This window comes from Glycine max, chromosome 18 (genome assembly GCF_000004515.6).
Source record: "Glycine max cultivar Williams 82 chromosome 18, Glycine_max_v4.0, whole genome shotgun sequence".
NCBI classification, from domain to species: domain Eukaryota; kingdom Viridiplantae; phylum Streptophyta; class Magnoliopsida; order Fabales; family Fabaceae; genus Glycine; species Glycine max.
The window spans coordinates 45,469,743-45,491,008 of NC_038254.2; the positions used below are offsets into that span (position 1 = coordinate 45,469,743).

General features: G+C 32.3%; 2 protein-coding genes across 7 annotated transcripts; one reads left to right on the forward strand and one right to left on the reverse strand.

Moving 5' to 3' along the window:
* The first annotated feature begins 303 nt into the window (after positions 1-303).
* LOC100789478 (NADPH-dependent aldo-keto reductase, chloroplastic) lies at positions 304-2,946 on the forward strand. 5 transcript variants are annotated; one of them, XM_003552150.5, is made up of 8 exons: positions 304-538; positions 864-1,001; positions 1,129-1,179; positions 1,294-1,370; positions 1,786-1,873; positions 1,962-2,237; positions 2,332-2,577; positions 2,685-2,946. In XM_003552150.5, the coding sequence occupies exons 2-8, from the start codon at positions 870-872 to the stop codon at positions 2,769-2,771; spliced, it is 957 nt and encodes a 318-aa protein (XP_003552198.1). In that variant the 5' UTR covers positions 304-538; positions 864-869; the 3' UTR covers positions 2,772-2,946. The 5 variants fall into 5 exon arrangements, with proteins under 5 accessions (XP_003552198.1, XP_006602611.1, XP_014625785.1 ...); XM_006602548.4 differs by having other exon boundaries at positions 321-544; XM_014770299.3 differs by lacking the exon at positions 304-538 and adding an exon at positions 561-783.
* A 7,820-nt stretch (positions 2,947-10,766) lies between these two features.
* LOC100791063 (delta-1-pyrroline-5-carboxylate synthase) lies at positions 10,767-19,273 on the reverse strand. 2 transcript variants are annotated; one of them, XM_003552153.5, is made up of 20 exons: positions 18,856-19,273; positions 18,054-18,125; positions 17,505-17,608; positions 16,900-17,002; positions 16,597-16,758; positions 16,191-16,468; positions 15,465-15,615; positions 15,134-15,298; positions 14,880-14,957; positions 14,576-14,665; positions 14,322-14,408; positions 14,107-14,193; positions 13,946-14,042; positions 13,762-13,865; positions 13,540-13,615; positions 12,788-12,938; positions 12,641-12,709; positions 11,508-11,574; positions 11,349-11,419; positions 10,767-11,128 (listed from the first exon to the last, which is right to left on the reverse strand). In XM_003552153.5, exons 1-20 carry the CDS (start codon positions 18,904-18,906, stop codon positions 11,047-11,049), a joined length of 2,145 nt encoding a protein of 714 aa, XP_003552201.1. In that variant the 5' UTR covers positions 18,907-19,273; the 3' UTR covers positions 10,767-11,046. The 2 variants fall into 2 exon arrangements, with proteins under 2 accessions (XP_003552201.1, XP_006602612.1); XM_006602549.4 differs by having other exon boundaries at positions 16,191-16,486.
* Positions 19,274-21,266: the final 1,993 nt, after the last annotated feature.

Consider the following 21,266-nt stretch of genomic DNA (forward strand, 5'->3'; position numbering starts at 1 on the left):
AAGATGATTTATTATAAATTATAATTATATAAATAATTATTTATTTTATAAAATTCTACTATTTAAAAGATTTCTATTGATACTGATAAATTGTTTTTTCTTATATAATAGTCTCGAGCTAATATATTTTAATAATTTATTTTTATTTTTAATTTCCTAAGTCCTAACAAAACAATATCTGCCTATTTTCTTTTTATTAACTTTTTATTGATTTATTATTATTATTATTATTATTATTATTATTATTATTATTATTTTAAAACTAGCATAAAATGAACCCGAGAACCTCGAACAAACTGGAAAGGAGTTGCAGATATTAATTTTTTTTTTTTGGGTCCATAGTAATCAAAATAGGTTTAGAATAACTCAAACCCCTGCTCAATCAAATCAAGTGACCTGGACCCTCGATAGTTTAGTTGCAGATATTAATTTGAACTTGATATATATTGAAGCTATTTTTATTTTTATTTTTTCTAGGAATTATCTCGCTTTATCAAAGCATAATCACGTGAATCCCCGTTGCCAAACGGTGATTTGGGTAAGGGTAAATTTCCTTCTTCCATTGGTTTCATGGCTCCGTAGTTATTGTTTAGACTTTAGAGTCATTACCAGTGATCCAACTTTTTTGCCTAAACTTTTGGTTTATGCCACGTACCAATACCATACACATAAACTTGCTTAGTCAATATAAAGTTATCCTTCCCTCAACATTTGCGGTATATAAAAAAGATAAAAAAAAAAATAAAGTAAAAATCTTTAGCAATTTGACTCAAAAGGGTATAGGTTGCTGCCTTTGGATTTAAAATCTGTTTATGTTAATCAATTATTTGTATCATAGTTTAATCATTTTGATTCTTCTGCAGGAGATCATGGACAAAGAAAATACAAATGGGCCTTTACATTTTGATCTGAATACTGGTGCAAAGATTCCATCGGTTGGTCTTGGAACATGGAAAGCTCCTCCAGGTGTTGTGGGTGATGCTGTTATTGCTGCAGTCAAGGTGCTTTCTTTGCATTTTGTCTTTATATCTTCATTCTATTGAGAGAGAGTTAGTATTTGGTAACAAGAGAAAGAGCTTCATGTGCTAATTTCTGCTTTGGTTGAAATTGCCCTAATTCTGTGTGCAGGCTGGTTACAGGCATATAGATTGTGCTAGGATATATGATAATGAAAAAGAGGTATATGATAATCAAATTGTTTTTGTCTGATAATATTGTTTTTTGAAGGGGGGATAATTGGTTTTGTTTGTTCTGGCTTTCTTGATGCAAGGCTTACGCTTAAATTTGATGCAGGTAGGGGAGGCTCTGAAAACACTATTTTCTACTGGGGTAGTACAGCGTAGTGAGATGTTCATCACATCAAAGCTATGGTATACTTTCGACTAATCCTTAACCTTAGATAAATTGACCTCACTTTTTCCCAATCAAGCCTTTGATGAGTTTAATTTTCATAAACCATTTATGTAAAGATTTCTATGCAGTCAACTCATTAAAAAATCATCTTAAATTTAGCTTTTAAAGTAAATATTACAAAAGTTAATAAGCTTATAATATATCACAATCTATGATTGGAATACAGAATAAAAATATCTTTACATTGCATTCTAATTTAATTTCGCTTTTAACATACTTGAGAGCACCTGTATATTTCATTTACTATTTGATTATAAAGAAGATTTTAGAATGCAAGAAAGAAAGATAAAACCTACAACCCACTTTGGTGTTGTATATTCTGTTCAGAGTTGTGAATTTCCTCTGGTTGCCTTAAATTTTTTAACCATACAGGATCAGTGACTGTGCACCTGAAGATGTCTCAAAGGCACTGACTAGGACTCTTGAGGACCTAAAGCTTGACTACATTGATTTATATCTTGTATGATTCTTGATTTTAAAACTCTGTGCAATGATACTGCAACTGGAGATGATTGTATGAAATTTGATGATAAATTATTTTGTGAAAGATGCATTGGCCATTTAGGACGAAGCCGGGTTCAAGAGGTTGGGACCCTGAGATTATGGCTCCTTTGTGTCTTCCTGAGACATGGAATGCAATGGAAGGTTTGTTTGCCTCAGGTCAGGCACGCGCAATCGGGGTGAGCAACTTTTCAACTAAGAAGCTGCAAGACTTGCTTGGATATGCTAAGATTCCACCAGCAGTTAACCAAGTTGAATGTCACCCAGTGTGGCAGCAACCTGCGCTTCACAATTTGTGCAAGTCTACCGGTGTTCATCTCACAGTATTACTCTAACTGATCTAAGTGATGTTTTTCTGATCCTGTAATTGAGGTTCTGTTGCTTGTGTTTTGTTAACCAACAATTTTTTCCATGCAGGCATATTGTCCTTTAGGCTCTCCTGGATCATGGGTAAAGGGGGAAATCTTGAAGGAACCACTGTTGATTGAAATAGCTGAAAAGCTTCACAAGTCTCCAGCACAAGTGGCATTGCGCTGGGGACTCCAAAGTGGTCACAGTGTTCTTCCAAAAAGTGTAAATGAATCTAGGATCAAGGAGAACCTTAGTTTATTTGATTGGTGCCTTCCTCCTGAGCTCTTCTCAAAATTATCACAGATACACCAGGTTGAAATGTTTTCTAAACATACAAATAATTCATTCTTGTGCACATTGCATCCAACATTTTTTTTTTCAGTTTATTCATTTGTTAGTTTGTTTATTGTCTGATGCAGCAAAGGTTACTTCGAAATGAATCCGCTGTCCATGAAACTTGTAGTCCTTACAAAAGTCTTGAAGAATTGTGGGATGGAGAAATATGAAATGCAGATTACTTTTGATAAAGCTCAGGATGTAATTTGACATTGAATTCTTATTACTGATATAAAATTACAAATTGTAGGAATGTTTAAAATTTGTATTGTCCGAAGACAATCACCCCTCTACGGTTTTATGTGAATCCTCACATATGAACAAAAGAAAATTTGACCGATTCTTTAATTGTTTACGAGACCTTTGAGTAAATTTTTTACTTTTATCTATGAATTTATTGTTTTATTGGAAGCAAAACAAACAGAAAACAACTTCTCAAACTTGCTGCCAATTAAAAAAGTAGATAATAACTAAGACATGACATTAAAGAACATTTACTACATAGGTGTGGTGAGTTCTACTCAGTGCATTTCATTTTGCTTCAAGCAGCACTCTGTCAGCCTGTAACCCTTCAATACAAATTTCACTTATATAGACTCTAAAGATAAAATTATAACCAGAAAGAGAATATCTTGACTTTCTATGTACCGATAGTGATAGTGAAAACATACAGTTGGAGTACTTAACGCTACAACTAGATATACCAATTGTAAAATAATGTTTAGGATTGAAAATATGACACCCTCTACACCAACATACATATAAATAAAAAATATATAAAATTACGAAATTTAATTAAAATGATTTTATTCAATCAACATAAAGGAGTTATGAGTAAAATGGTCATATTCGTTTCACTATTATCAAATAAGACTTATTAAAAACATATTCGGCTTAGAACAAGGCCGTCAAAGTTTACAAAAGAAGTTTTGTTAAATAGTGGAATAAAATAAAGTAAAATAACATTATGCAATTGAAATAAAAATTTATGCTCCAATGTTACATTCTATTAGAGCATTGTGTCTTAGTGCCCTCTAACACGAGGTTCTTTAAAGTCATCCACCTAGTCATCTACCCCCACGAACACAAGGTTCGAGATCATCACAGGATTCAAACACAAACAACACACAGAGAATGAGTTATCACATTTCTAAATAAAATACGGATAAACAAAGACATAATGAATATAAATTATAGAAGTCTTTATAACATAGCTCAACTTAATAAAATCTACATTACTTCACTACTTTATCATTTAAAATTCATTTTTCAATCACCAATCACGTTACACATGAATCACACACTTGAGTCAAGACGTAACAACATTCATCAATTTCATAATAAACAATTCACAGGCGTTATGCAACATTTATACTAAGACTATGCATTGTGGTACCATGTCAGTGAAAAACCACACTGGAGCGCTTAAGAGTACATAACAAGACACACCACACAATGGGTATGTGAGATGACTCTCACTAAGTAAAATCATAAGGTGAACAGTCATGATCACTCTGTTTTGCGAGAATGCTTTAACCATATGGGATCAACATAGGCTTAAAGGAGCAATCAAATCGAATGTCTTTACCTCTAAGGCCTAGATTCCGAAGAATCCACTAGGGCCTCACCTTCCTAATCAGGTTCAACCCCTAAAATAATTTTTGCACGCAGACACTGCTCATCAATTATACAATACCCACGACCTTACACTCGTGTTTGAAACACGTTTAACACATTGCGCTACAATTTAACACTTTAGGTTCCTAACTAGGAATCCTACATTTTCCCTTTAACACTATGCATAAACACTTTTTTCAAGGTAAACACTAGTCGAACTATTGTATAATTCACAGCTCACAACACAAGTATTGTCACATCAAGTGTTAACCACACATTTATTCACAACCGAATTCCATGTCCACAATTTTAACATATCATAACGTCACAATCCACCATCACATGTTTACATGTATTTCACAAAATATTCAACTTTGTACTTATACTCAATCTCAATAAAAATGTTATGATATCAAAGCAACATGTTATTTCATAATTTATCATATTCAATTTATCACTTACACACAATTTTAATCACAATTTCATGATCTCAATATTACAATCTCGTAATTATAATCATACATGAAGAATTACAACATAATAAAAATTCCAAAATAAACTCCAATTTGATCCCTTAAGGATCCTGCACATGCTCCTTCTAACCCCAATTGTAATAAACTCATCCTATACCTCTAAGTGGGCTCACATGTGTAGTCCAGCCGTGATAGCAATGTATCTAGCGGTTCCCTAAGATTTCTCAAACTTTTCCTCTGTTTTCTTTGTTAGGGTCTCCAAGCGTTAGAGAGAAGAAGAAGGAATTGGAGCCTCCAGTTCACTGTATGCATGCGAAGAGAATTTCTCCTTCCACGGACATTATTTTGCAAATCCCAATGGTGGAGATGTGCGGCAATGCATTTTGAACTTGGTGTTCAATATTCACGACGATCCAACGGTTAAGAATCTAAGTCGTAGTTTTACTGGGATGGGTTTCAGTCTATGTGGGAAAAACAAAGAGCTATGTGCGATGGACATTCCCCTCACTAAAGACATTATTTTGAAAATTCCAATGGTGAGTATTTTCAAAAATAAGTTCTAAACATGGTGTTCAAATTTCACGACGATCCAATAGTTAACGAGTCCAATATTGTCGTTTTACTGAGACAGGTTTAGGTGTACGTGGGAAAAAAGAAAGGATTTTAAGAGATGAATAAGAGAAACGAAACTGAGAGGAAGAGGAAGCGTAGAGACATATTATAACTAGGCTATCAAATTCGAACAAGTAACTAATCCCAACCTTGAAATATTAAAGAGAGTCAGATAAGCAAAAAATCTCAAATATCCTTGATCATGAGACATATAATTATCACTATAAATAAGGACCAGAATGCCAACAGTAGTAATTAATATTGACATAATAGAAGTAAATGAATCGATTAAGTACCCAAACTCTAAAGAAAGATCATTATTTATGGTCCAAAGACCTATTATTTATTCTATTTTTTCTTCATTTTATCATTTTATAAAAAAAAATTCTATTTCACTCCCTATCAAATGAATAAATAAAGCATTTTTTAAGGACATATATTTATTTTATTTACCTTAAAATTATTATTTTAATTAATAAAATTATTTCTCCTTATTTATTTAATTAAAAAAACTACATTATTTTTCTATAACTCTATTTATTTTTAAATAAAATATTTTTTTTTACGAAAAATAGAATGTTACATGAGACACTTTTTTATTATATTAAAAAGGATTTAAATTAAACTTAGACAGAGTACTTTAAAGGCGTGTTTGATTTTTGTTGTCAAAAACTGTTTTTAGTATTCAAAATACAACTAAAGAAGGTTGCTTAAATAGCTAGTGGATGGTGGTGCAAAACAAAGAGCAGGGTGTAAAATTGAGGGAGATGTTGAACAATATGAAAACAGAAGATGAGAAAACATCTCAACTATTTCAGTTTTTTTGGTTTTTAAATCACTTGATTCGATTTTTTTTTTCAAAATTTAATAATTCGGGATAAAAAATTGATTGTTGAGTAGATAAAAACTGAATATGAGAAAACATCTCGCAACAGTTTCTCTTGAGTTTTTAAAACACTTGTTTTGGAACCAATTTTAAAAATTTGGTAGATTTTGAATGAGAATTTGATTGTTGAGTAGTGCACAATTGTTTTAGAAAATAGTAATTTTAAAATAAGAAAAATGAGAAGGGAATCAAATATACCCCAAGTATTTTTTTTATTCAGTTCTCTAATCAAAATTGTCGTTTCACTTCAATAGTCAACATTGACCTTTGATGTCCGTCTTCATTGTATTAATTACTGAGGTAAAATTTCAATCTTGCCTGAAAAAAATAAAAAACACCTAAAAAATTTGTTATTTTAAAAATAACTTCACTTAAAAAAAATAATAAAAAAGTCTTCCAATATTCAAAAGCAAAGAGAATTTTTATATTGGCTGTTTTTTAAAATAGGCCTTGTATAAATCTTATCACAACCGTATCATTTTCAACATCTCCCAACAATTTCTGTTTTTGAGTTTTTAAAACACTTGTTTTGGAACCAATTTTCCAAATTTGGTAGATTTTGAATGAGAATTTGATTGTTGAGTAGTACACAATTGTTTTAGAAAATAATAATTTTAAAATGAAAAAGTGAGAAGGGAATCAAATATACCTCAAGTATTTTTTATTCTCTTTTCTAATCAAAATTATCATCTTACTTCAATAATTAACATTAACTTTTGATGCCCGTCTTTATTGTACTAATTATTAAGGTAAAATTTCAATCTTGCCCCAAAAACATCAAAAGCACCTAAAAATTGTATCATTTTAAAAATAGCTTCACTTACCCAAAAAAATAATAAAAAAGTCTTTCAATATTAAAAAACAAACAGAATTTTTATATTGGCTGTTTTTAAAATAGGGCTTGTATATATCTTATCACCACCGTATCATTTTCAACTAAAATACTAGATTTGGCACATGGTTTAATTGCTACAACACTTGTTTTAGTAGCAATCAATTGCAAAACTCTTGCCATTGCTGATCTAATAACAGTCTAACACGGTTCCATCAGATAATATGCAACTAAAGGAAGATACCGCTTCCATCTTCAATCTAATACATTATTGAGGGTCACTTTACATATTCATCAATCATCATTTGCATGGCTTGAATCTACTGTATACAGCATGCTAATTTCTAGAAGAAAAGCTGCATGTAGCTACATCAAACAAGCCCTCTTTATAGAGTCCATGAGATGTAATATTCCATTTTTTCATAAAATAAATAAAAAAATTTATTTAAAAATTAATAGAGTTTTTAAGAATTAAATAAATGAGATTAAATAATTTTTGTTAATTAAAATAAGGATTTTACAGTATTAAAAAATAAATAGAGTAAAATAATGTTTTAGAACATAAATGATATTTTAATTGGTTATTTATTTAATGAAAAAGTAAAATATATAGTAAATAATAAACTCAAAGTACTTTAACTATGGATAGAGATATATCATGTCAATTTTATATTTACGATATATTTTTACACGCTTTTTATCTTCCAAATTTGTTTTTTCTTCTTTTCCTCCCAATATTCTTTTTTTTTTTTCGCATACACCCAAACTTGTTCCATTAAAACTACGATCTTAGATTCGTTAACCGTTGGATCATCCAGAAATTCAAACACCACCCTTGGAACTCATTTTCACACATTCCCACAATTGAAATTTGTGAAATAATGTTTGTAGAGAAAGAAATGTCCCTCTCCCGGAGAGAGTAAAATTAAGACTCTAATTCCTTCTCCTTCTCTTTAACGCTTGGAAACCCTAGTAGAGTAACTAGAGGAAAAAGCTTGAGGAATCTTGGGAAACTACTAGAAATGTTGTTATCGCTGTCAGACTACACATGTGAGCTCTCTTAGAGGTAAGAGATGAGTTACTCGTGCTTGAGAATTAGAATGAACATGTGCAAAGATTCCTAGAGGATAAATTTGGGGTTATTTTGGATTGTTTTATGAATTTCAATTTTGTTCTTATTCTTTTATTTGCGAATTGACTTTGTTTGGCAAAACAATTGATATCCCGATGCGAAATTATTGTGAAATTGATATGTTCTTGTGTTGAGTGTGAAACCTAGAAATTAGGTCTTTTCTAATCAGCATGAATTGATGAAATCAAGTAAGGAGAGATTTACCGTAAGAGGGAGTGAGATATTGATTTTGTATTTTTCTCCTTTTCGTGCATTTTAGGTTTTTTTATATATATAGTTTGGAATTAATATTATAATTTGGAATTAGAATAGGCTAATAGAATGATTCTCGATTCTTATTTTAGTTTTAATATTTAGTATGAGTTTATATATTGTTTCATGTTTTTATTCTTTAAAATTGGTCAAATTCTATTTAACTATAAGGCTATTCGAAAGTTTTAGTGAATCCTTGGTGCAGCTTTGTTTGATTATATTTCACTTTGTAAATTCATGACTAGAATATTTGTGTGTTCAATTATTTATATATTGGGTGTGTTTATATATGTAATATTATTTGTATATTATGAATTGTATTGAGATTGATTATAAGTGACAAGCTGAGCATGTGTTAATTTGTGAGATACACGTGAACGTGTGGTGGTAGATTGTGATGTTGGAAGGTGTTAAATTGTGGACATGGGATATGATTATGAATAAATGTGAAGTTAATACTTGATGTGGTATTACTTGTGTTTTGAGTTGTAAATTATACAATAATCCAATTGGTGTTTACCTTGAGAAAAGTGTTTATGCGTGAGGTATTAAAAGTAAAGTGTAAGGTTCCAAGTTAGGAAACTAAGGTGTTAAATTGTAGCGCAATGCACGAGGTGTTAAAAGAAAAGTGTAGGATTTCAAATTAGGAACTTGAGGTGTTAAACTGTAATGGAATGTGTGAGGTGTTAAAAGGAAAGTGTAGGTGCTAAATTATAGTGCATTGTGTTAAACATGTTTGAAAATAAGTGAGGTTATGAATATTGTATAATTCATGAGCAGTGTCTGCATGCAAAAGTTATTTTAGGGGTTGAACTTGAATTAGGAATGTGAGACCTTAATGAATTCTTTGGAGTCTAGGTCTTGAGGGTAAATACACTCGGTTTGAGTGTTCCTTTAAGACTATATTGTTCCCATATGGTTGGAGCATTCTCACAAAACAAAATGATCCTGACTAGTCATCTTATGATTTCACTTAGTGAGAGTGACCTGACGACATACTCATTGTGTGCGTGTCTTGTTATGTACTGCTAGGCACTTTGGTGTTGTGTTTCACTGGCATGGTACCATATTGCATATAGGATTGAGTCTTAGTGTATCTGTTGTATAACGCTCGTGTAATGATCATTGTGACTTGCTACGTGATGGTGGGTAATGAATTGTGTGAGTGTGAGATGTTGTGCTGTACTTGAGATTTTTTGTTTTGAACATGTAATTATTGTGAAGGTGTGAAATGTGATTTTGTAATTAAATCCTTGGAACAAGTGATGTTATGCAATGAGTGGTAAAATGATGCGAATTGTACTAAGTTAAACTTGTTATACTTTTACTAGTCTTCGTTTATCTCTACTTGTTTAGGAATGTAATAACTCACTCCTGTGTTTTGTATGTGTTTAGATCCTGTGATGACATGAGTTTTTATTTTAATTGCATGATATTCCAAACATATCATTTTATTTTATTTTATTCTGCTAATTAACATGAGTTCTTTTGTAAACTTGAACCTACGATTTTATTAAATAAAATTGATTTAATTAGATTATGCGTTTTATATGTTTTTTTTTATATGCATGTTGAGGTAGAGGATGTCACATGGACCATATGAACAATTGGACAACAGAACCTTTAATGAAAAGAAACTGAAAACGCTCTTGTGCAACTACAGACAGGGCTTTTATAAATATGTACACAAGAGGACAAATTCCATGGCAAACAATATGAAATAATGCAACTTCGTCATCCTCTTGCAAAAACATAAAACAAGATATTGTAGCTTAATATGCTAAGGTGTTGAGCCTATCAAGTATCTCATTAATAAGACTGCACATATGAGATTTCTCCTTATTTGCACAAGCAATCGATAAGATATTTGCACAAGCTATGGCATCATTCCACCTTATAATCTTGCAAAATCCACCAGTATGAGCATTAAGTGCTACACCCATTTTGTCCAATTATCAAATAACCACATCTTAAGTCTTAACATTACTTAAAAAAAAACATCCATCTATTAAAGGTCCCTATTCTATCTAGTCTTTATATCAACACATTTTGTGCTTCTCTGACCCTTCTTTAGTGAATCAACCATTATGTTAAAGGCATATTAGTCTGGATTGACATTTTCTGGCTGCATTTTCATTTGGAAATTGAGTTCCATCTTTTAATTCATCCGCAATGCAGTCTAAACTTTGTAGTAAAGAACCGTTAAGTGACACCCTGTGCTTTCAGGGTCATGTTATTGTTTATTGATAATACAAGTTAGACAGATTATCTAGAAGAAAAACGAATTTATAATTATTCAACTTCACAAGAATATGCACCGCTTCAGATGGCCTGTGTCAACAATATATATTTCTATTTGGCTCTGCATTGCTGTTTCACAATCCCAAGTAGTATTTTTATAAATAAATAAAAGAAACAGTATATAGCCAAATAATATAATTCATGCACTTATTTTATTTCCACAGAGCATGTTCCGTGTAAGAAAAAAAACCTGGAAAGGGGTAAGTGGTAGTTAAGATATACACTGCACGCACCGAAGCAACTTCTGTATATGAAAAATAGAACAGAAAAATTGCTGCTGGTTGAATGAGGTGAACAACAATAATCCTAAGTAGCTTAAACTGATCTCTGCCTGCACATTTTATGCTTTTACTGGCAGATCCTTGTAAGTATAAGTGACCCCTCGATCACCATTTACCACCTGCCCACTCCCTCTCAATATCCTGCGATAAAGTGTATGATATAGTGTACAATTTAAAATAGTACAGCGTTTAAAACTATATTTCTAGAAATGCTTGAATGATTAAGTAAAAAGAACATAAATGTAACACAAAATTTTTCAAGAACAATTGCTAGCAAATTCATCAATAATTGCAAATGTTTGTTCATTTTGTATTTTCTTTGAATAAAATGAAAACCAAAAGGCATTGGAGAATTCCATACCATCTATTTGTCAACAACCCTTCGACTCCGACGGGACCTCTGGCATGAAGTCGGCTTGTGCTTATTCCAACCTGATCAACAATAAAGCCAAAAACAGTTGAGAAAATTTGAATAACTGTGCTGCTAATTATTACAATAAGCTTATGGAAAGTACACCACCTCTGCACCAAGGCCAAAGCGAGCTCCATCACAAAACCTTGTACTTGCGTTGTGGAATACAGCAGCACTGTTTGAGAATCAAGCAAAAATGTATATTCCTCTGACATCAATATCAAGTCTAGACTAAATTTATTCATATTTATGCATAGAAACACAATGAAGCAGGAATGCTATTTACTGTTAAAGGAAGTATGTCCAAATGAAATATGATAAGTGACCTCAATGCACGTTTGAAGCAAAACTGAAGATTTTCAAGAAATTATTTTGTAGGGCTTGGGTATTATGCAGTGCCTAAGTCCAATATCGAGTAGTATAGGATGCTCGGTGGAATGCTTAAGTGACGGTTCTCTCCCCTACAGCTATGCTTTTAAGGGAGAGCTTCCCCAAGTGTTTGGATGCTTATCAATTGGTATCAAAATTGGTTGACAGTGGGAGCCCTTAAGTGGCTTGGTTCTCCCCCCTTGAACACAACATTATGTTTTCAACCATGTGGTTTACCTAAGTGGTTTTCTTTCTCGTCTTACCATGCACCTTTTGAGAATAATTTTCTTGTCTTCCATACACACCACTCCAACCTTCTTCCTAATGATCTCATTCTTGATCTTATCCATCCTGATTTGATCAAAACATCTTCATATATGTGAAAATGTTATGTTCATGGTTCCTAAAATTCTGTTAACTCTTTGCATATACTATTTTATACTATTGGTTTCGTTTCTTTTTCTTTTTTATCAGTAGTTATCAACCTCACACTTTACTCTCTAAAAGTGTATCGAACACATTATAGGATCCAAATCCAAATAAAATAAAAACAGTAGAGAAAAAGTGAGGTATAAATATCCATAACATATTACGTTAACATTTACATTTCTACTTTAATTAGTGAACAGATGGAACAAGCCACACAACTAAACTGCCTCTGTAGTAGAAAGCATGGAACCCAATGAAAGCAACAAATATAAAGAATTAGACTTTGTGACAAATGTAATATCCAATAAAAATGACATCCAAATTTTAGAAGCTGAAGAGGTTAGCTGTTCAGAAAAATTACTGCAGGGCTGCAGTATCTCTTGGAATTTGACACTGGAAGCAAAGGATCAAACAAGGTTACTGAAAAAAAAATCTACTTTTACCTGTCAACCTGACTTAAGAAAGCTTCGGCAATTTCAGAGTCTTCTGCAACAATGCATTCAGTATGAGCACTGCAGAAACAGGAAAGAAATAGATTTTTAAGATATAGAGAATCAAAACATAGATTTTGTAGGGGAACTTGAATTTGCCTTCCATTGTGATGTATGTGGTCAATGGCAGCAAATACATCATCCACTATTTCAATTGTACAAGCCAGTGAGCTATACTCCAGATGGAAAGAGTGTGTTTCAGAAATCTTTAATAAGGAACTGGCTCTTGGTCCACCATATAATTGAACGCCTGCAAATTGATAATTTACAGCAGTCATGTTATCCCTATTGTACATATTTTCCAGTTTAGCAGCATGGTCTAGACCATCCATATCCTAGTAATCTTTTAGAAAAGAAAAATACTTCATTGAAATAAATAGAATGAGATTAATTTTCAGTTTCATAAACTCTGAAACCGATAACCCTCAGAAGTCAGAAAAAAACGATCACCAATTATATATGATTACAGTTCACCTTTTAATTGAAGTTTTCTTTTAATTACTTATGAAACATGTTTTCTCTTTTTGATTTTAAATGCATTCTCTCTTAAGTTGCAGTTATTTTTTTAACATTGAAACAAAAATTTCCTTATAAAAAGCAAACATTGAAACTAAATTTAAAAAGACAAGTTCAGTGCACAGAATACTCATTAGTTTTCAGAAAAAAACAATCCGACTAAATGTAAAGAAGAAGAAATAAACACCAATATTTATAATATCAAAATTTCATCTAATTATGTAAAGGGTGTTTAAAATAGAAGCTAAAAAGGATTTAAAAAAAAAAATATAAAATTCCAACTTGAATGCATGTTTTGTTCATCATAAATTTATTTGCAACAACCAAGGCCAAACCTTCATGTCGGAGTTCAGCAACAAGTTCATCAAGTCCACCATTCCTTGACAAATCTACGTGTACAAGAAGTGTTTCCTAAGAACATCAGCACACAATATTGTATTAAGCTGACTCTATAGATTCGATTTACATAATGAATGGCAAATGAAGAAAACTCAAACGAAGATATGGATGTAGATGAACATGCATTAGAGGAGGCATTCCAGGGGATGTAAAATTACCATTGCATTGCAGGCTGCAGGGTAATCAATCTTTGCATCCCTAATAATCTTCTTTGCCATATCAATATTAGCTGTTTTGTCTACATATACATGACATATTCCATCTGCATGACAAAAATAACAATTTAATAAAATCCTACTTTGAAATATCAATCAAAAATAGGAAATGTAAATCATATATTACCAGCATGACCAAGAACAGGAATCTTTGTGGAATCCTTGATTTGAGAAACAAGTTTGTTACTGCCTCTGGGGACCACAAGATCTATCACGTCATCAAGCTGTGGCAAAGTATAATTAGTTGAAAATCATTTCAGACAAATAAATTTTAGGAATTTTACTTGCCTTGAGCAGATCTGGAATATGTTCTCTTGAAGTCACAAGCCCAATGAGTTTGTCACCCACTGTATCTGGAATAATTGAAGTAATGACCTACAATAATGATGAAACTAAAGATGAAAACATATTTATAAATTAAAATTATGGGAAAAATACTACAGACAATTCTTATTTGGATTAATCAGATAAAAAAAACCTGGTCTATGATAAATTTTACAAACCTTGTGTAAGATTGCATTTGATCGTTTGGCTTCCTTTCCTCCTTTAAGTAATAGACCATTTCCACTTCGAATGGCCAATGCAGCTATCTATTAATGCATTTCAACAACTATCTTAATACACTAAACAAATTTTCAAAACTTGATTAGTATCACTAGACTCAAAATAATAGATCTCTACTTGTTGCTCATATATTTGACCTTTTTAATGAAGATGTAGAATGAATTACAAATGAGAAGGAATAGGGTCTCTTAACCTGAACAAGGGCATCTGGTCGAGACTCGAATATAACCAGGAGTACACCCAAAGGACATGATATTTTCTCCAGGATGAGTTTATCTGCTAGCTGGACACAGAGCAGTAATCAGAATTGTCAAAATGAATGCCAGTAATAGGATGCATGTTTTGATAACATTTTCTAGAATTTGTTATTGAATAACAGCAAAAGTCAAATGTTGAAAATATATTACATTTGTTGAATGTTAAAACATCATAGAAACAATTTCATGTGTTACTTATATGCTAGCTAGTATTAACATAATTATATAAGGGGTTTTGACCTCAGTTCTCTTTAAGATCTGACCAATGGGTTCTTCCATCTCAGCTAGCATGCGAACAGACTTTACAAGACTAGAGATCTGAAAAATACAAAAACCAAGGTCAGACAAGCTCAATCAAAGAGAAAACTTCACACAACCTGCTTTGACAAGTTTACAGTAGGTCAGTAGGCGTTATTTGGACATGACACTAACAAAAAGCTGGGCAAGTTGTCTTTCAATTTTTTACTTCACTAAGTAAACAATAAAGCTCTTACCTTCTCAGGTCTCAGGGTTAAACGTGATATAAGTGCTTTCTCATATCCCATCTCCTCTGCATCAGCAACATCAGCTCCATTCTCAAGCCTTATCACACTTTCATTATTCTTTAATGCATCAGCCATTGCCAGCAATATTTTCCTCCTTTCTTCAGAATTTAGGACCTGAAACCAGAAGCACCAATTATATAATACCACGAGACTTCCTATCTGCATTCATTTTCTTGGCAATAACCAAAAAGAAATTAGTATAGATTAAATTGCTGATACTTAAAGAAATTAATGAAAGTGAACCCTTCTCTTCACATTTTAAATATGCAACTTTACTTGCCTGAAGTCGTCTAGAACTATTACGTGCTGCCACTGCCATTTCATGAGCACTCACTTCCTTTATGCTGGTCCACAAATGAGCATCTTTGTGAAAGACAGTACCAATTCTTTCTCCTCGAAGCACTCGTATGATGTTGTCTGTAGCATAGCCACTTCAAAGGAGGTTGAAATGCAATTTGAAGTCAGAAAAAATGCAAAATTCCATACACATGCTTGTACGCAGGTGAACTCATTCATCAGTAGAAGACTGAAAATTGCTTACAACAGAAATCTGAAAATATTTTCATCACTTGAACTGGAGAGTTACAACGCAGTCTTTTTTTTTTCCTTTTCCAATTAACAAACAAGGGAAATGAGTATGGAATGGACATGATCTCATGAAGTTAGTGGAATATCTACAAAGCGTTGTCAGACCAACTGGATGGTTATCCATAACCTTTTCACAACCAAGAAAGGATAAAAATCCTTTACAAGCCAGTTGGTATGAGATTTTAATCTTCCATTTTATTCCTGGTGCTTTGCCAACAATTTTACGACTTGGGGAATTGAGTAGTTAACAACTCTCCAATAGTCAAAACAAAATTAATTAAAACAATGTCTGTCTCCGGGTATGTCGGTTCTAAAGTGAAATGAAAAGTAGTTAAACAGTCTCAATGTCAACATTTTCCTTTGTCAGTGTCAACATTTTCTTATATTATGAAAAATCTCAGCTTAAAATTGAAGGTACCTAGTAATAATCACAGGTGTGCCAGCATAAGCAGCACAAACAGCAGCATTAACTTTAGCAGTCATACCCCCTCTTCCCAATCTTGACTTTTCTCCAAAAGTAATTTCTCTTTGATGCTTTTCTTTTACATATGTATGAATTAACTTTGACTTGGGGTCAGATGGAGGGCCACTATAAAGACCCTCAACATCACTCAATAGAACAAGGAGGTCAGCTTTAAGTTCCAAAGCCAATAGACCAGCCAAACTGTCGTTGTCCCAGAAAATACCAGAAGAATCCTGCAGACAGTTCTTGCCCTTAAAGGTAATAATTCAATGTCACAAGACCAACAAAATCAAACTAATATTTTTAAAGAAAAAAAGAGTATATTTTCACAAAGGTAAATTTGTGCAAGGAAGCACAATACCTCATAGGGTGCCTTCCTAGTACTAACAGCATCGTTTTCATTGAAGATGGGGATAACCCTTAAATCTAATAACGAGCTCACAGTGTCTGAAAGTTGTTTTCTGAAAGCCGTATCCCTAAAAAACCCATCATTCACAAGAAGTTGTGATGAAGTTACATCAAGCTGCACCAAGCAAATGATATATCACCACATCAATATAGAGGAAGCAATTAGATTAATAAAAGACCTGCTAATGTATTATGGCAAAACATACAAACTCAAGATTAGGGACATATTGAATGCACAACTTAATTTAGTGTGCACCTGACTAAACATGATATCATAGAGAGCCATGAGACTACTCTGTCCAACAGCTGCACATGCTTTCCCATCAAGATCTCCTTGTGGATTTTGAAGATCTGAAAAGCTGCATAACAAACAAACCTTTTTTATCTTAGGTTCTTTTCCTCCTCTGACCCTCAAAACTCTACCAAGCTCATGTTGATAGAAACTTGAAAAAGTTTGCACAAGTTCCTTCTCAATGCTATACGGCTTAACAGTTTGCACAAACTCATATTGATGCTCTTTTAACATTTCAAAAAAGAACAAAACTACAAAAGGAAGCATGCTCGGAGGGGGCAATGAAAAAGTTGAATTACTTCTTCAAACACAATGATTTTACAATTGCACCACAACTTTTCTGTTCTGTTTGATACAAGATACAAATCAATGATTAAGGCTGATATATTTTTTTTTCTCTTCAGTTTTATATTGCATGAAAAAATTATTATTTCTTAGGAACCTCACCTACCAAACTTTACAAATTGATGCAACGAAAGTATGTACTAACTATTAACAGAAAGCGAAAAGATCCATGCATGTCTTTGAAAATTGTGTATTTGCTACAGAAAAAGAGAAATTACAAAAACCTGCTATTGACCAATCTTCGATATCTTAGTCTTTGCCGGCCAAGACCGACTGCTCCTGAAGTCACTAATATAACCTCATAATCGTTGTTATTTAGCTCTTTAAGCTGCAGGAAACATAGCTTTCAGTTACAACAAAAACTACATGATCATTGAAGAACTCCAAACACAAGAAAATTTTGTTAGTTCAGCTCCATCTATTCACCCTATTCCTTTATTCATGTAATTTTTTTTATGTATAAATACAGAAAAAAACATTAGAATAAAATATTGGGGTATTTTGCTGGATTCGGATCTGCTATTTTGTTTATACGCTATTCAGATACAAGTTTGCGTTCATGATATGAATAGATGGATGTTAATTGTTATCTTTAGAGGTCTTCTTATATGAATTTAATTTAAATACACAATTTTTTTTACAATTGCCAACTTTTTGTATTAACTAATTAAAAAGTAGTGATTTCTTAGAGGATGACAATGTACTAAATGCATAGAAATTAAATTAAAGTGATATAAATGCTATTCTGGTTTAACAGGGCAAAATGCTTATACCTGCTCGCAGAGAGCTCCAAGTCTTCCCAATGCTAATCTTCCATCACTACGAGTAACCACAGCTGTTCCAACCTTCAAAGTATGAGAAAAAAACAAAAGGTTACTTAAAGAATGATATAAGAAAAAAAAATAGTTTCACTGATAATATACTAATTAATCAAGGAAAATGTTAAGCAGCGCCATCAGGTTAAGAAATAAAAAATAGTCAAGGAAGATGCTAACCATGTCCTCATGCACCAGTTAAGAAATCAAAAATAAAAATAAAATTATTAAAAAAATGTACCACTACATTCTATTGTGATTTCTAATGCTATCCTAATGCCATCTTAAAAAATGAAATTTTTTTTATTCAAATTGATTCTTTAACCATTGTCTTAGGATACTGATTAGCAGGGCTAGTTGATTAGTAACACACATGTAAAAGTAAGAGGAAAAATCCAATTTGATTTGGTTCAATAAAAGTGACAATTTCCAGTAGATCTCATTTTCCTAGTTCACCTATGAAATATATTAATAGTCAAGGTTATTAAAAACAGTCTGCAACTGTGATTTGAATTATAACATCAAGATTTTTTAACTGTCCCTCGACTGTATTGGCTGCCACCATATCAACAAACGCGGCAAAACCACAATACAACCATTGCCACTAATATTTAAAACCTTGTTAATAGTAAAAATATCCAATCAGAGCCACCCCTTCCATGCACACGTGACATCAGCTTAAAAACATGAAGAACAATTGTTTTCTAGGTTTCCTCTGTACGAAACAGAGTACGTTGTGTGATTAAGAAACGAAAGAGACCTTGACGACGACACGCTTGACACTCTTTACAAAAGCTCGAGTGGGATCCATTGAAGAGAAACGATGGATTGAAGAAGAAAGAAAGATGAGAAAGAAATAAAAAGAAACACAGGCGGAGAGGGTTGCGGTGTTCTTTTTCTGGTGAATGGAAACAGTTAAGAGTTTGAGGTTCCCAGGTACGCGGCTAACAAGCCACGTATAAGGAGGAGGCTATTTTTCTGTTGGAGTTGTACGATGCAATCACGGATTCTCTCTTTGGAGTGACACAAAATCCGTGAGGCTCAGGCCTATTCACTAGTAAACACTTGGCTAATCCCACCTACTCCTAGGTGAACAACTTGTGTTTGGATCGTAAATGCCAAATTTTAAGAGATTTGAAAAGTTTGTAATTTGAATTGTGTTGATTTTAATTTCTTTTATCCTTTAGATGTTTTGTTTGAATAAATTAATTTAAATTTTTTTAATTTTAAAATTTTTGTTTGGATAAGACAATTTAATTTTTTTCATATGCAAAATTTTAATTTTATATTTTAAATAGATGAAATTTCTATATTAAATTTTATAGAAAACAAATACAATCTAATTTTAAAATATTAATTTAAAAATATTTTTCAATTTATAATAATTTAAAAATACAAAATATTGATAATTTTAACTAGGGCTGTTTTGTCTGACCACAACTAGTGATATTTTTCAACTGACATCACCCAAGACTATTTTTTGATTGACATCAAATAGGGTTTATTTTGTCAAACTATCTAGAAATATTTGTCAGCTGACGTCAGTTGGGATTATTTTTCGGCTAGCGTTGGTTGAGTCTATTTTTTTTGCCGATGTTGACTAAGTTTTTTTACTAACGCCGCTTAGGGTTTGTTTGGCCGACATCGGCTAAGGCCTTTTCAAACGACATTGACCAAGACTATTTTTAGCCAACGTCGGCTTAAGATTTTTTGGTTGATGCCTTCTGGGGATTTTTCAGTCGATAAATAGCCCTTACTAACCAACATCGACCTTAAAAACCCTAACAGGCGTTGACAAAAAAATTCTACCCAACATCGACTAAAAAATAACAAGTCGATGTCGACCAATAGAACCTATCCGACCTCGATTGAAAAACATCATTGGTCAACGTTGGTTGAAAAATCCCTAGTCTAAGTTGGCTAAAAAATAGCCCTAATCAATGTCGGACAAAAAACCCTAGCCAACATAGGCTATAAAATAACATTGGCTGATGTTGACTAAAAAATAGCTCTGACCGATGTCGACCGAAAAAACTCTAGTGGATGTCGACTGAAAGAACCTAGTCGACGTCGACTAAAAATAGTCATGTTTGATGTCGATCAAAAATACCTAGCTAGTGTTAGCAGAAAAAAACTAGCCAACATCAACCAAAAACCCTAGCTAATGTGGTTAAGAAATAACTTTGGCTGATGTTAGTAGAAAAACCTAGTCGATGTTAGCAAAAAAAATCCTAACCAACGTCGTTTAAGAAAATTTATTTGACATAAGCCAAAACACCCTAGCTAACATCAGCTGAAAAATAACCCTAGCTCATGTTGGCTGGAAAAACCTAGCTCATGTCGGCTGAAAAATCCTAGCACGTGTCTACTCAAATGTTAGTCATAACCGATGTTAGTAGAAAAAATCTAGCCGATGTCCACTAAAAAAATCATTGGTCAGCATCAACTGAAAAAACCAGGACGACAACGACCAAAAAATATCCTTGATCGATGTTAGCAAAAAATTCTCATGACTGGCGTTAGTGAGAAAAAATCCTAACCAACATCATCTAAAAAAAATCTTAGTTGATATCGGCAAAAAATAGCTTTGGTTGATATCATACAAAAAATTCTAACTGAAAAAACCTTGGCCAATGTCAATGAAAAATAACTTATGTCAATGTCGGTCATAAAAAATTTGGTCACCCGTAGTTGCAAGTGTTGAGCAAGAAAGAATCGTGAGCAATAATGTGAGTTTGAGTGAGCAGCTCCAAAAAAAGAATTTCAAATTCTTTATTTTTGAGAGAATTTGAAATCTCACTATTTTAGTCGATCAAAATGATTCATAAAAATACCAAAAATTAAATCTCCTTTCAAATATTCTATCCAAACAAGTTATTTTATCATGAATCCTTTTAAATTTCATGAAGAGATGAATTCCCTTACTGAATTGCTCCATCCAAACACACTACTATAGTGTTTATAATGACCAATCCAATTCAATGAAAATTAAAAAAATAATTTAAAAATTGAAATAACTGAAAATCTAATAACTTAAACTTTTTATTAGATTAGAGTAAATTTTGGATTTGTTTTTAGGAAACAATTCAATTTAATTGAAATCAAACTTATATAGACACATATTTTATTTATAAATTTATGATAATATTTATGTTAAAATTTTTATTGTTT

Excerpts from the sequence above, each read along its gene's own strand:
- LOC100789478 (XM_026126621.2), top strand. The coding sequence starts at position 813 with ATGTTAATCAATTATTTGTATCATAGTTTAATCATTTTGATTCTTCTG. Across the intron at positions 1,874-1,961 it reads ACTACATTGATTTATATCTT|ATGCATTGGCCATTTAGGAC; the intron begins GTATGATTCTTG and ends ATTTTGTGAAAG. Across the intron at positions 2,578-2,684 it reads AATTATCACAGATACACCAG|CAAAGGTTACTTCGAAATGA; the intron begins GTTGAAATGTTT and ends TGTCTGATGCAG.
- LOC100791063 (XM_006602549.4), bottom strand. The coding sequence starts at position 18,906 with ATGGATCCCACTCGAGCTTTTGTAAAGAGTGTCAAGCGTGTCGTCGTC. Across the intron at positions 17,003-17,504 it reads CGAAGATTGGTCAATAGCAG|CTTTTCAGATCTTCAAAATC; the intron begins GTTTTTGTAATT and ends TTTGTTATGCAG. Across the intron at positions 14,666-14,879 it reads AGATCTTAAAGAGAACTGAG|CTAGCAGATAAACTCATCCT; the intron begins GTCAAAACCCCT and ends CTCTGTGTCCAG.